General features: G+C 42.6%; 1 protein-coding gene across 1 annotated transcript in view; it reads left to right on the top strand.

Annotated features, from left to right (window-relative positions):
• Positions 1–14,994, top strand: part of MSH6 (mutS homolog 6) — a gene marked incomplete in the record, with an annotated part of 174,352 nt that overhangs the window by 39,093 nt on the left and 120,265 nt on the right. The window contains 2 exon segments of the mRNA XM_053712227.1: positions 13,023–13,225; positions 14,412–14,575. Of these exon segments, the coding sequence (XP_053568202.1) occupies positions 13,023–13,225; positions 14,412–14,575 (367 nt within the window).

The following is a 14,994-nucleotide window of genomic DNA, read 5'->3' as shown; positions in this document are numbered from 1 at the left end:
CCGGTTCCGTTATTTTAAGAGTTAAAGCTTTCAAATTTGGTGTGCAATACTTTTAAGGCTTTAAGACACTGTGGTGAAATTTTGGTGAATTTTGAACAATTCCTTCATACTTTTTCACATATTCAGTAATAAAGTGTGTTCAGTTTAAAATTTAAAGTGACAGTAACGGTTTTATTTTAAAACGTTTTTTGTGCTTTGTTGACAAGTTTAAGCCTGTTTAACATGTCTGTACCATCAGATAAGCTATGTTCTATATGTATGAAAACCAAGGTTTCTCCCCATTTAAATTTATGTGATAATTGTGCCATAGTGTCCAAACAAAGTAGGGACAATGATGCCACAGATAATGATATTGCCCAAGATGATTCCTCAAATGAGGGGAGTAAGCATGATACTGCATCATCCCCTTCTGTGTCTACACCAGTTTTGCCCACACAAGAGGCCCCTAGTACATCTAGTGCGCCAATACTTATTACCATGCAACAATTAACGGCCGTAATGGATAATTCTATTGCAAACATTTTATCCAAAATGCCTACTTATCAGAGAAAGCGCGATTGCTCTGTTTTAAACACTGAAGAGCAAGAGGACGCTGATGATAACTGTTCTGACATACCCTCACACCAATCTGAAGGGGCCAGCAGGGAGGTTTTGTCTGAGGGAGAAATTTCAGATTCAGGAAAAATTTCTCAACAAGCTGAACCTGATGTTATTATTTCTTCTGTTAAGTGTGATCAGTCCACGGGTCATCATTACTTCTGGGATATTAACTGCTCCCCTACAGGAAGTGCAAGAGGATTCACCCAGCAGAGCTGCTATATAGCTCCTCCCCTCTACGTCACCTCCAGTCATTCTCTTGCACCCAACGACTAGATAGGATGTGTGAGAGGACTATGGTGATATATTTAGTTTTTATATCTTCAATCAAAAGTTTGTTATTTTATAATAGCACCGGAGTGTGTTATTCCTTCTCTGGTAGAATTTGAAGAAGAATCTACCTGAGTTTTTTCTATGATTTTAGCCGGAGTAGTTAAGATCATATTGCTGTTTCTCGGCCATCTGAGGAGAGGTAAACTTCAGATCAGGGGACAGCAGGCAGATTAATCTGCAAAGAGGTATGTAGCAGTTTATTATTTTCTGACATGGAATTGATGAGAAAATCCTGCCATACCCTTATAATGTAAACTCAGCCTTGAATGCAGTAGATGTAGCTGATATCAGGCTGTCATGTATGTATATTTTACACTTCAGTTTTCTGGGAAATGGTACTTCTCTGGCTTTTAAACTGTATACATAGACTTAACCTAATTTGCAGGGACTTGCAATAGGTTTTAAATGACAATTAATTATTGAGGTAAAACGTTTTTTTGCTGGCATGTAAAAACGTTTTTTTCTCTGAGGTACTGGGTGAAAAAATGTTTTGGGCACTATTTTTCCACTTGGCAATAGTTTTGATTTAAATTAGAGCAGTTCACTGATCCCTCTCACTGTTATGTGTGTGGGGGAGGGGCCATTTTGGTGCTTTCACTATGCATCAGAAAAAACTCAGTCAGAGATTCATTTTCTTCCTGCATGATCCGGTTCATCTCTACAGAGTTCAGGGATCTCCAAAGCCTTTTTTGAGGGAAGTAATCATTCACAGCAGAGCTGTGCTGATTGTATTGACTGTGATACACAAATAAACGTTTTTTTTTTTGTTTTTTTTCTGCCTGGGTTAGTTATCATTTGCTGAGGGGAACAATCCTTTGCTAAAACTGTATATTCTGACAAAGATTGATGCTATAACTTAATATTTTTATCTGTTATAATATTTTCTGTGCTTCTTAAAGGCACAGTTCGTTTTCATATTATTTGTAAATTACTTTGAAAAGTATTTCCAAGTTGCTGTTTATTTGCTAGTGTGTTAAACATGTCTGATTCAGAGGAATATCTCTGTGCTATATGTGTTAATGCCAAAGTGGAGCCCAATAGAAATTTATGTACTAAATGTATTGATGCTATTTTAAAAAACAGTCAATCTGTACAAATTGAACATATTTCACCAAACAACGAGGGGAGAGTTATGCCGACTAACTCGCCTCACGTGTCAGTACCTGCATCTCCCGCTCAGGAGGTGCGTGATATTGTAGCGCCGAGTACATCTGGGCGGCCATTACAAATCACATTACAAGATATGGCTACTGTTATGACTGAAGTTTTGGCTAAACTACCAGAACTAAGAGGTAAACGTGATCACTCTGGGGTGAGAACAGAGTGCGCTGATAATGCAAGGGCCATGTCTGATACTGCGTCACAGTTTGCAGAACGTGAAGACGGAGAGCTTCATTCTGTGGGTGACGGTTCTGATCCAAATAAACTGGACTCAGACATTTCAAATTTTAAATTTAAGCTTGAGAACCTCCGTGTGTTACTAGGGGAGGTATTAGCGGCTCTGAATGATTGTAACACAGTTGCAATCCCAGAGAAAATGTGTAGGTTGGATAAATATTTTGCGGTACTGACGTTTTTCCTATACCTAAGAGACTTACTGACATTGTTACTAAGGAGTGGGATAGACCCGGTGTGCCTTTCTCACCCCCTCCTATATTCAGAAAGATGTTTCCAATAGACGCCGCCACACGGGACTTATGGCAAATGGTCCCTAAGGTGGAGGGAGCAGTTTCTACTTTAGCTAAGCGTACCACTATCCCAGTGGAGGATAGCTGTGCTTTTTCAGATCCAATGGATAAAAAATTAGAGGGTTACCTTAAGAAAATGTTTGTTCAACAAGGGTTTATATTGCAACCTCTTGCATGTATTGCGCCTGTCACGGCTGCAGCAGCATTTTGGTTTGAGTCTCTGGAAGAGACACTTCAATCATCCACACTAGATGACATCACACACAAACTTAAATCCTTAAGTTAGCTAATTCATTTATTTCAGATGCCGTAGTACATTTAACTAAACTTGCGGCTAAAAATTCAGGATTCGCCATTCAGGCACGCAGAGCTCTGTGGCTGAAATCCTGGTCAGCTGATGTTACGTCTAAATCTAAATTGCTTAATATTCCTTTCAAAGGGCAGACCTTATTCGGGCCCGGCTTGAAAGAGATTATTGCTGACATTACAGGAGGTAAAGGTCATGCCCTGCCTCAGGACAAGGCCAAAGCCAAGGCTAGACAGTCCAATTTTCGTTCCTTTCGTAATTTCAAAGCAGGAGCAGCATCAACTTCCTCTGCACCAAAACAGGAAGGAGCTGTTGCTCGCTACAGACAAGGCTGGAAACCTAACCAGTCCTGGAACAGGGGCAAACAGGCCAGAAAACCTGCTGCTGCTCCTAAGACAGCATGAATTGAGGGCCCCCGATCCGGGACCGGATCTAGTGGGGGGCAGACTTTCCCTCTTCGCCCAGGCTTGGGCAAGAGATGTTCAGGATCCCTGGGCGTTAGAGATCATATCTCAGGGATACCTTCTGGACTTCAAATCCTCTCCCCCAAGAGGGAGATTTCATCTGTCAAGGTTGTCAACAAACCTAACAAAGAAGGAAGCGTTTCTACGCTGCGTACAAGATCTTTTATTAATGGGAGTGATCCATCCAGTTCCGCGGTCGGAACAAGGACAAGGGTTTTACTCAAATCTGTTTGTAGTTCCCAAGAAAGAGGGAACCTTCAGGCCAATCTTGGATTTAAAGATCCTAAACAAATTCCTAAGAGTTCCATCGTTCAAGATGGAAACTATTCGAACAATTTTGTCCATGATCCAAGAGGGTCAGTACATGACCACAGTGGATTTAAAGGATGCTTACCTTCACATACCGATTCACAGAAGTCATTACCGGTATCTAAGGTTTGCCTTTTTAGACAGGCATTACCAGTTTGTAGCTCTTCCATTCGGACTGGCTACGGCTCCAAGAATCTTCACAAAGGTTCTGGGCACTCTTCTGGCGGTACTAAGACCGCGAGGAATTTCAGTAGCTCCGTACTTAGACGACATACTGATACAAGCTTCAAGCTTTCAAACTGCCAAATCTCATACAGAGATAGTACTGGCATTTCTAAGGTCGCATGGATGGAAAGTGAACGAAGAGAAAAGTTCTCTCTTTCCACTCACAAGAGTTCCCTTCCTGGGGACTCTGATAGATTCTGTAGAAATGAAGATTTACCTGACAGAGGACAGGTTAACAAAACTTCAAAATGCATGCCGTGTCCTTCATTCCATTCAACACCTGTCAGTAGCTCAATGCATGGAGGTAATCGGACTAATGGTAGCAGCAATGGACATAGTTCCTTTTGCACGCCTACATCTCAGACCACTGCAACTGTGCATGCTAAGTCAGTGGAATGGGGATTACTCAGATTTGTCCCCCACTCTAAATCTGAATCAAGAGACCAGAAATTCTCTTCTATGGTGGCTTTATCGGCCACATCTGTCCAGGGGAATGCCATTCAGCAGGCCAGACTGGTCAATTGTAACAACAGACGCCAGCCTACTAGGTTGGGGCGCTGTCTGGAATTCTCTGAAGGCTCAGGGACTATGGAATCAGGAGGAGAGTCTCCTTCCAATAAACATTCTGGAATTGAGAGCAGTCCTCAATGCTCTTCTGGCTTGGCCCCAGTTAATAACTCGGGGGTTCATCAGGTTCCAGTCGGACAACATCACGACTGTAGCTTATATCAACCATCAGGGAGGGACAAGAAGCTCTCTAGCAATGATGGAAGTATCGAAGATAATTCGCTGGGCAGAGTCTCACTCTTGCCACCTGTCTGCAATCCACATCCCGGGAGTGGAGAACTGGGAGGCGGATTTCTTAAGTCGTCAGACTTTTCATCCGGGGGAGTGGGAACTTCATCCAGAGGTCTTTGCCCAAATACTTCGACGTTGGGGCAAACCAGAGATGGATCTCATGGCGTCTCGACAGAACGCCAAGCTTCCGCGCTACGGGTCCAGATCCAGGGATCCGGGAGCGGTCCTGATAGATGCCTTGACAGCACCATGGACCTTCAGGATGGCTTATGTGTTTCCACCTTTCCCGATGCTTCCTCGATTGATTGCCAGAATCAAACAGGAGAAAGCATCAGTGATTCTAATAGCGCCTGCATGGCCACGCAGGACTTGGTATGCAGATCTGGTGGACATGTCATTCTGTCCACCTTGGTCGTTACCTCTGAAACAGGACCTTCTGATTCAGGGTCCTTTCAAACATCAAAATCTAACTTCTCTGAAGCTGACTGCTTGGAAATTGAACGCTTGATCTTATCAAAGCGTGGTTTTTCTGAGTCAGTTATTGATACCTTAATACAGGCTAGGAAGCCTGTTACCAGAAAGATTTACCATAAAATATGGCGTAAATACCTATATTGGTGCGAATCCAAAGGTTACTCTTGGAGTAAGGTTAGGATTCCTAGGATATTGTCTTTTCTATAAGAAGGTTTAGAAAAGGGGTTATCCGCTAGTTCCTTAAAGGGACAGATCTCAGTTCTGTCCATTCTGTTACACAAGCGTCTGTCAGAAGTTCCAGACGTTCAGGCCTTTTGTCAGGCTTTGGCCAGGATTAAACCTGTGTTTAAAGCTGTGGCTCCACCATGGAGTTTAAACCTTGTTCTTAACGTTTTACAGGGCGTTCCGTTTGAACCCCTTCATTCCATTGATTTAAAGTTGTTATCTTGGAAAGTTCTATTTTTAATGGCTATTTCCTCGGCTCGAAGAGTCTCTGAGTTATCAGCCTTACATTGTGATTCTCCTTATTTGATTTTTCACTCGGATAAGGTAGTTCTGCGTACTAAACCTGGGTTCTTACCTAAGGTAGTCACTAACAGGAATATCAATCAGGAGATTGTTGTTCCATCCTTGTGCCCAAATCCTTCTTCGAGGAAGGAACGTCTTTTGCACAATCTGGATGTAGTTCGTGCCCTTAAATTTTATTTACAGGCAACTAAAGATTTTCGACAAACGTCTTCCCTGTTTGTCGTTTACTCTGGTCAGAGGAGAGGTCAAAAAGCTTCTGCTACCTCTCTCTCTTTTTGGCTTCGTAGCATAATTCGTTTAGCTTATGAGACTGCTGGACAGCAGCCTCCTGAAAGAATTACAGCTCATTCCACTAGAGCTGTGGCTTCCACTTGGGCCTTTAAGAATGAGGCCTCTGTTGAACAGATTTGCAAGGCTGCAACTTGGTCTTCGCTTCATACTTTTTCCAAATTTTACAAATTTGACACTTTTGCTTCTTCGGAGGCTATTTTTGGGAGAAAGGTTCTTCAGGCAGTGGTTCCTTCTGTATAAAGAGCCTGCCTATCCCTCCCGTCATCCGTGTACTTTTGCTTTGGTATTGGTATCCCAGAAGTAATGATGACCCGTGGACTGATCACACTTAACAGAAGAAAACATAATTTATGCTTACCTGATAAATTCCTTTCTTCTGTAGTGTGATCAGTCCACGGCCCGCCCTGTTTTTTTAAGGCAGGTAAATATTTTTTAAATTATACTCCAGTCACCACTACACCCTTGGCTTCTCCTTTCTCGTTAGTCCTTGGTCGAATGACTGGAGGTGACGTAGAGGGGAGGAGCTATATAGCAGCTCTGCTGGGTGAATCCTCTTGCACTTCCTGTAGGGGAGCAGTTAATATCCCAGAAGTAATGATGACCCGTGGACTGATCACACTACAGAAGAAAGGAATTTATCAGGTAAGCATAAATTATGTTTTTTAAATTTAAATTGGAACATCTCCGCGCTCTGCTTAAGGAGGTGTTATCTACTCTGGATGATTGTGACAATTTGGTCATTCCAGAAAAATTATGAAAGATGGACAAGTTCCTAGAGGTCCCGGTGCCCCCCGATGCTTTTCCTATACCCAAGCGGGTGGCGGACATTGTAAATAAGGAATGGGAAAGGCCGGCATACCTTTTGTTCCTCCCCCTATATTTAAAAAGTTATTTCCTATAGTCGACCCCAGAAAGGACTTATGGCAGACAGTCCCCAAGGTCGAGGGGGCGGTTTCTACTCTAAACAAACGCACTACTATCCCTATAGAAGATAGTTGTGCTTTCAAAGATCCTATGGATAAAAAATTAGAGGGTTTGTTTAAAAAGATGTTTGTTCAGCAAGGTTACCTTCTACAACCAATTTCATGCATTGTTCCTGTCACTACAGCAGCGTGTTTCTGGTTCGAAGAACTAGAAAAGTCGCTCAATAAAGACTCTTCATATGAGGAGGTTATGGACAGAGTTCAAGCACTTAAATTGGCTAACTCTTTTATCTTAGACGCCACTTTGCAATTAGCTAGATTAGCTGCGAAAAATTCAGGTTTTGCAATTGTGGCGCGCAGAGCGCTTTGGCTAAAGTCTTGGTCAGCGGATGTGTCCTCCAAGAACAAGTTGCTTAACATCCCTTTCAAAGGTAAAACGCTATTTGGCCCTGACTTGAAAGAGATTATTTCAGACATCACTGGGGGAAAGGGCCACGCCCTTCCTCAGGATAGGTCTTTTAAGGCTAAAAATAAGCCAAATTTTCGTCCCTTTCGCAGAAACGGACCAGCCTCAAATTCTACACCCTCTAAGCAAGAGGGTAATAGTCCTCAAACCAAACCAGCCTGGAGACCGATGCAAGGCTGGAAAAAGGGTAAGCAGGCCAAGAAACCTGCCACTGCTACTAAAACAGCATGAAGTGTTGGCCCCCGATCCGGGACCGGATCTGGTGGGGGGCAGACTCTCTCTTTGCTCAGGCTTGGGCAAGAGATGTTCAGGATCCTTGGGCGCTAGAAATAGTTTCTCAAGGTTATCTCCTGGAATTCAAGGAACTACCCCCAAGGGGGAGGTTCCACAGGTCTCAATTGTCTTCAAACCAAATAAAAAGACAGGCATTCTTACATTGTGTAGAAGACCTGTTAAGAATGGGAGTGATTCATCCTGTTCCATTAGGAGAACAAGGGATGGGGTTTTACTCCAATCTGTTCATAGTTCCCAAAAAAGACCAATTTTAGATCTCAAGATTCTAAACAAATTTCTCAGGGTTCCATCGTTCAAGATGGAAACCATTCGCACAATTCTTCCTACCATCCAGGAAGGTCAATTTATGACCACGGTGGATTTAAAGGATGCGTATCTAAATATTCCTATCCACAAGGAACATCATCGGTTCCTAAGGTTCGCCTTTCTGGACAAGCATTACCAGTTTGTGGCACTTCCATTCGGATTAGCCACTGCTCCAAGGATTTTCACAAACGTACTAGGGTCCCTTCTAGCGGTGCTAAGACCAAGGGGCATTGCAGTAGTACCTTACTTGGACGACATACTGATTCAAGCGTCGTCTCTGTCAAAAGCAAAGGCTCATACGGACATTGTCCTAGCCTTTCTCAGATCTCACGGGTGGAAAGTGAACATAGAAAAAAGTTCTCTGTCCCCGTCAACAAGAGTTCCCTTCTTGGGAACAATAATAGACTCCTTAGAAATGAAGAGAAGATTTTTCTGACAGAGGCCAGAAAATCAAAACTTCTAAGCTCTTTTCAAGTACTTCATTCTGTTCTTCTTCCTTCCATAGCGCAGTGCATGGAAGTAATAGGTTTGATGGTTGCGGCAATGGACATAGTTCCTTTTGCACAAATTCATCTAAGACCATTACAACTGTGCATGCTCAGACAGTGGAATGGGGATTATACAGACTTGTCTCAAACGATCCAAGTAGATCAAAGAACCAGAGATTCACTCCGTTGGTGGCTGAACCTGGACAACCTGTCACAGGGAATGAGCTTCCGCAGACCAGAGTGGGTCATTGTCACGACCGACGCCAGTCTGGTGGGCTGGGGCGCGGTCTGGGAACCCCTGAAAGCTCAGGGGCTATGGTCCCGGGAAGAATCTCTTCTCCCGATAAACATTCTGGAACTGCGAGCGATATTCAATGCTCTCAAAGCTTGGCCTCAACTAGCAAAGGCCAAATTCATAAGGTTTCAATCAGACAACATGACGACTGTTGCATATATCAACCATCAAGGGGGAACAAGGAGTTCCCTGGCGATGGAGGAAGTAACCAAAATAATTCAATGGGCGGAGAATCACTCCTGCCACTTGTCTGCAATCCACATCCCAGGAGTGGAAAATTGGGAAGCGGATTTTCTGAGTCGTCAGACTTTCCATCCGGGGGAGTGGGAACTCCATCCGGAAATCTTTGCCCAAATAACGCTATTATGGGGCATTCCAGACATGGATCTGATGGCCTCTCGTCAGAACTTCAAGGTTCCTTGTTACGGGTCCAGATCCAGGGATCCCAAGGCGACTCTAGTAGATGCACTAGTAGCACCTTGGACCTTCAACCTAGCTTATGTATTCCCACCGTTTCCTCTCATTCCCAGGCTGGTAGCCAGGATCAATCAGGAGAGGGCTTCGGTGATCTTGATAGCTCCTGCGTGGCCACGCAGGACTTGGTATGCAGACCTGGTGAATATGTCATCGGCTCCACCATGGAAGCTAACTTTGAGACAGGACCTTCTTGTTCAAGGTCCATTCGAACATCCGAATCTGGTTTCCCTCCAACTGACTGCTTGGAGATTGAACGCTTGATTTTATCAAAGCGTGGGTTTTCAGATTCTGTAATAGATACTCTGATTCAGGCTAGAAAGCCTGTAACTAGAAAAATTTACCATAAGATATGGAAAAAATATATCTGTTGGTGTGAATCTAAAGGATTCCCCTGGAACAAGATAAAAATTCCTAAGATTCTATCCTTTCTACAAGAAGGTTTGGAGAAAGGATTATCTGCAAGTTCTCTGAAGGGACAGATCTCTGCGTTATCTGTTTTACTTCACAAAAGGCTGGCAGCTGTGCCAGACGTTTAAGCGTTTGTTCAGGCTCTGGTTAGAATCAAGCCTGTTTACAGACCTTTGACTCCTCCCTGGAGTCTTAATCTAGTTCTTTCAGTTCTTAAAGGGGTTCCGTTTGAACCCTTACATTCCGTGGATATTAAGTTATTATCTTGGAAAGTTTTGTTTTTGGTTGCAATTTCTTCTGCTAGAAGAGTTTCTGAGTTATCTGCTCTGCAGTGTTCTCCGCCCTATCTGGTGTTCCATGCAGATAAGGTGGTTTTGCGTACTAAGCCTGGTTTTCTTCCGAAAGTTGTTTCCAACAAAAATATTAACCAGGAGATAGTTGTACCTTCTTTGTGTCCGAATCCAGTTTCAAAGAAGGAACGTTTGTTACACAATTTGGACGTGGTCCGTGCTCAAATTCTATTTAGAGGCCACTAAAGATTTCAGACAAACATCTTATTTGTTTGTTGTTTATTCTGGTAAAAGGAGAGGTCAAAAGGCAACTTCTACCTCTCTTTCTTTTTGGCTTAAAAGCATTATCCGATTGGCTTATGAGACTGCCGGACTGCAGCCTCCTGAAAGAATCACAGCTCACTCCACTAGGGCTGTGGCTTCCACATGGGCCTTCAAGAACGAGGCTTCTGTTGATCAGATGTGTAAGGCAGCGACTTGGTCTTCACTGCACACTTTTACCAAATTTTACAAATTTGATACTTTTGCTTCTTCTGAGGCTATTTTTGGGAGAAAGGTTTTGCAAGCCGTGGTGCCTTCCATTTAGGTGACCTGATTTGCTCCCTCCCATCATCCGTGTCCTAAAGCTTTGGTATTGGTTCCCACAAGTGAGGATGACGCCGTGGACCGGACACACCTATGTTGGAGAAAACAGAATTTATGCTTACCTGATAAATTACTTTCTCCAACGGTGTGTCCGGTCCACGGCCCGCCCGGGTTTTTTTAATCAGGTCTGATGAATTATTTTCTCTAACTACAGTCACCACGGTATCATATGATTTCTCCTATGCATATTCCTCCTTTACGTCGGTCGAATGACTGGGGTAGGCGGAGCCTAGGAGGGATCATGTGACCAGCTTTGCTGGGCTCTTTGCCATTTCCTTTTGGGGAAGAGAATATCCCACAAGTAAGGATGACGCCGTGGACCGGACACACCGTTGGAGAAAGTAATTTATCAGGTAAGCATAAATTCTGTTTTTCTGAGCAGACAGACTTTTCATCCGGGGGAATGGGAACTTCATCCGGAGGTATTTGCCAACCTGATTCTCAGATGGGGCAGGCCGGAGTTGGATCTTATGGCATCTCGTCAGAATGCCAAGCTTCCGAGATACGGGTCCAGGTCCAGGGATCCCCAGGCCAAGCTGATAGATGCCTTGGCAGTGCCTTGGTCATTCAGCCTAGCTTATTTGTTCCCTCCATTTGCTCTCCTTCCCCGGGTCATTGCTTGTGTCAAACGGGAGAGGGCTTTGGTGATCCTCATCGCTCCTGCGTGGCCTCGCAGGACTTGGTATGCCGATCTGGTGGATATGTCGTCTCCGCCACGTGGAAGCTTCCATTGAGGAAATACCTTCTCATTCAGGGACCCTTCCATCATCTGAATCTAGTTTCTCTGCAGCTAACTGCTTGGAGATTGAACGCTTGATTTTATCTAAGCAAGGGTTATCCGATTCAGTCATTGATACTTTGATTCAGGCACGTAAGCCTGTTACTAGAAAGATTTACCATAAATATCTTTATTGGTGCGAATCCAAGGGCTACTCATGGAGTAGGGTTAGGATTCTCAGGATTTTGTCTTTTCTCCAAGAAGGATTGGAGAAAGGGTTGTCAGCAAGTTCCTTAAAGGGACAGATTTCTGCCTTGTCTATTTTGCTACACAAGCGTCTGGCAGATGTTCAATCTTTTTGTCAGGCTCTGACTAGAATCAGGCCTGTGTTTAAGAACTAAATTCAAACTCCAAGGAGGAGCAATAGGTCTGTTATTCAAGGGGTTCCGTTTGAACCTATGCATTCCATAGATATTAAGTTATTATCTTGGACAGTTTTATTTTTGGTTGCTATTTCTTCTGCTTGCAGAGTTTCTGAGCTTTCGACATTACAATGCGATTTTCCTCCTCTTATTTTCCATTCTGATAAGGTGGTGTTACCTACCAAACCTGGTTTTCTTCCTAAGGTTGTTTCTACTAAAAATATTAATCAGGAAATTGTTGTTCCTTCCTTGTGTCCTAATCCTAAGGAGGAGCGGCTTTTACATAATTTGGATGTGGTCCGTCCTTTAAAGTTTTACTTGCAGACCACTAAGGATTTTTGTCAATCTTCTTCCCTGTTTATTGTTTTTTCTGGGAAGCGTAGGGGTCAGAAAGCTACGGCTACCTCTTTCATTTTGGCTGAAGAGTATCATCCGCAGCCTCCTGCATGTATTATGGCTCATTCCACTAGAGCTGTGGCTTCCTCATGGGCATTCAAAAATGATGCTTCTGTTGAACAGATTTGCAAAGCTGCAACTTGGTCGTCTCTTCACACATTTTACAAATTTTACAAATTCGATACTTTTGCCTTGTCTGAGGCTGTTTTTGGGAGGAAAGTTCTTCAAGCAGTGGTGCCTTCCGTTTAGGTTCCCTGTCTTGTCCCTCCCGTTTCATCCGTGTACTATAGCTTTGGTATTGTATCCCACAAGTAAGGATGAAATCCGTGGACTCATCGTATCTTGTAAAAGAAAAGGGAAATTTATTCTTACCTGATAAATTTGTTTCTACGATACGATGAGTACACGGCCCACCCTTTTTTTTTCGAGACAGGTTTTTATTTTTTGTTAAACTTCAGTCACCTCTGCACCTTGGCTTTTCCTTTCTCTTCCTAACATCGGTTGAATGACTGGAGTGGGAGGGGAGGAGCTATATATACAGCTCTGCTGTGGTGCTATTTCCCTCCTCCTGCTGACCAGGAGGCGAAATCCCACAAGTAAGGATGAAATCTGTGGACTGACTCGTATCGTAAAAGAAACAAATTTATCAGGTAAGAATACATTTCCTTTTTTGAGTGAACACATTTTAATCAACCAGAAACTTGTGATTTATTGTTGTATTAAGCTTCTGAACTGGATAAAATAGTGTAATATGGGGCTTTTGAAGCCTCTTTTGAGGTGATTTCTTTGTGGATACTGAATATTAAATATTGGCTTCATGTACAGTTATTCTGAATATACAAAATATACATTGCATTTTTCTTTCCTCCTTTCCATCTAGCATTGTATGCAATTTTACACCAGGAGACCTTGTTTGGGCAAAAATGGCTGGTCATCCTTGGTGGCCCTCTCTCGTTTACAACCACCCAAGAGAACAAACATTCATCAGAGGAAAGGGCAAGTCTCTTCATATCCATGTGCAGTTCTTTGATGACTCCCCAACAAGAGGATGGATAGGTGCCAAATATATGAAACCTTATGCAGGTAAGCTGTATGTTCTCATCCTGTCAATGTTTGAGTAAAATGCTTTGTTCCTATACTTATTTGTTTAAAGGGACATTTTACTGATAATTATTTGAGCATTTTACTTGTAAGGCAACCCCCCCTTTTTTTTTTTTGCTTTGTGTTTTAACCCAACCAAGAAGCAAAAAAATAGTCAGAGCTCCTGTGCCACTCTAGATGAGGCTGCATAGAGCATGTGAGGTGCATCCATATGTACATCTTGCTATTAAGATTATGAATGCAGCTGTGAAAAGTCAAGCTTGTGGATTTATGAGCAGTATTGAGGTATGTTAGGGCTCATATCTGTACCTAAATGTAAAGAAATAGCTTTTTTTACCCAATTGACCGCTTAAAAAAAAAAAAAAAAAAAAAGTAATAGGTAATAGATTTGGCCCAAAGCCAACCAATGCCCACTTAGGGGTTGATTTATCAACCCCTTTGCCCATCTACGGTTGCAGGTTCTCACAAGAGAACCTACAGTCCGTATTTAAGAAGCAGCGGTCATCAGACCACTGCTTCCCTAACCTTTCGCCACCTTTTAGGTGGTGAAATTTAATCTCTGACCAGGGAGATTGACAGTGATTGGCTGTGTGTGGGCAGGGGGTGGGATTGAATGCAAAATATCACTCGTGTGCAATGCTGAATTTCGGCAACGGAATTCAGCCCGCCAGAGGCAAGCTGCGGCGGACATGGACAGTGTATGTGCGCCCAGGTCCTCCGCAGCTTGATAAATCGTCCCCTATGTCTGTTCCCTGCAGGGAAGCTCTGTTAATTTGAATCCAAATTATATACCAATAGTTAATGGGACAGTAAAGTAAAAATTAGTTTCATTTTCTAGACAGAAAAAGTTTGTTACTTTTGTTATCAAATTTAATTTGTTCTCATGGTATACTTTGAGTAAATCTTGTTAGCTTAGGGGCATGCATGTGTCTTGCATCAGTGTAGCAGTTACAGTATAAATTGTTGGTATAACACTACTACACACGTTGTTGCAAAACACTGCTGCTATAGAATTCCTGAGCACTTATGAGTCTACCTAGATTTTCTCTTCGTCAAAGGTTACAAAGAGAACAAAGCAACACGTTGTGAATATCAATTTTACAGTACAATGTCTTTTTTTTAGTAGTAATGTTTAACTAGTAAATTTTATCATGTTTATTTTTATTAGGATCCACAGCTGTTGAAGCTCAAAAGGGTGGCATGTTTTTCAGTACAAAACCTGAAATACCGAAGGCAATGAAAATGGCTGATGATGCTATGAAAAAAGACAAAGATTCACGTCTTGAATTAGCAGTGTGTACGGAACCTTCTGATTCAGAGGAAGATATGGAGGTAATGGAGGCCGCAGTTCTTTTTATGACCTATATGCGAAAGTTTTGTTTGCGTCTTCAGTCCACTTGAAAAAAAAATAGAGGTAATTTAGGTTGTATGTATGCAATAGCAAGAGAGTACTTATGAAAAGGACTTTAAATACATTTTTTTTTCATGATTCAGATAGAGCATACAGTTTCTTAAAACTTTCCAGTTCTATTATCAAATTCTTTTCTCATGATATTCTTTGTTGAAGAGAATAGGTAGGTAGCATTCACATTGTTTAGCAACAGTGTTTGCACAATGTATAACACTGTTGAAAATATTCTTGCAAAACTTGGAAAGGGTTTTTGTGCACACTCAGTAAAGGCTAACTGGTGGCTTATTGCCTTTTTTTGCAGCCTGCCATCACAAGCCAACCGAGCCAGGTGTTTATTGAT

This window comes from Bombina bombina, chromosome 4 (genome assembly GCF_027579735.1).
Source record: "Bombina bombina isolate aBomBom1 chromosome 4, aBomBom1.pri, whole genome shotgun sequence".
Taxonomy (NCBI): Eukaryota; Metazoa; Chordata; class Amphibia; order Anura; family Bombinatoridae; genus Bombina; species Bombina bombina.
This window is presented reverse-complemented; position numbering and strand designations above follow the sequence as displayed.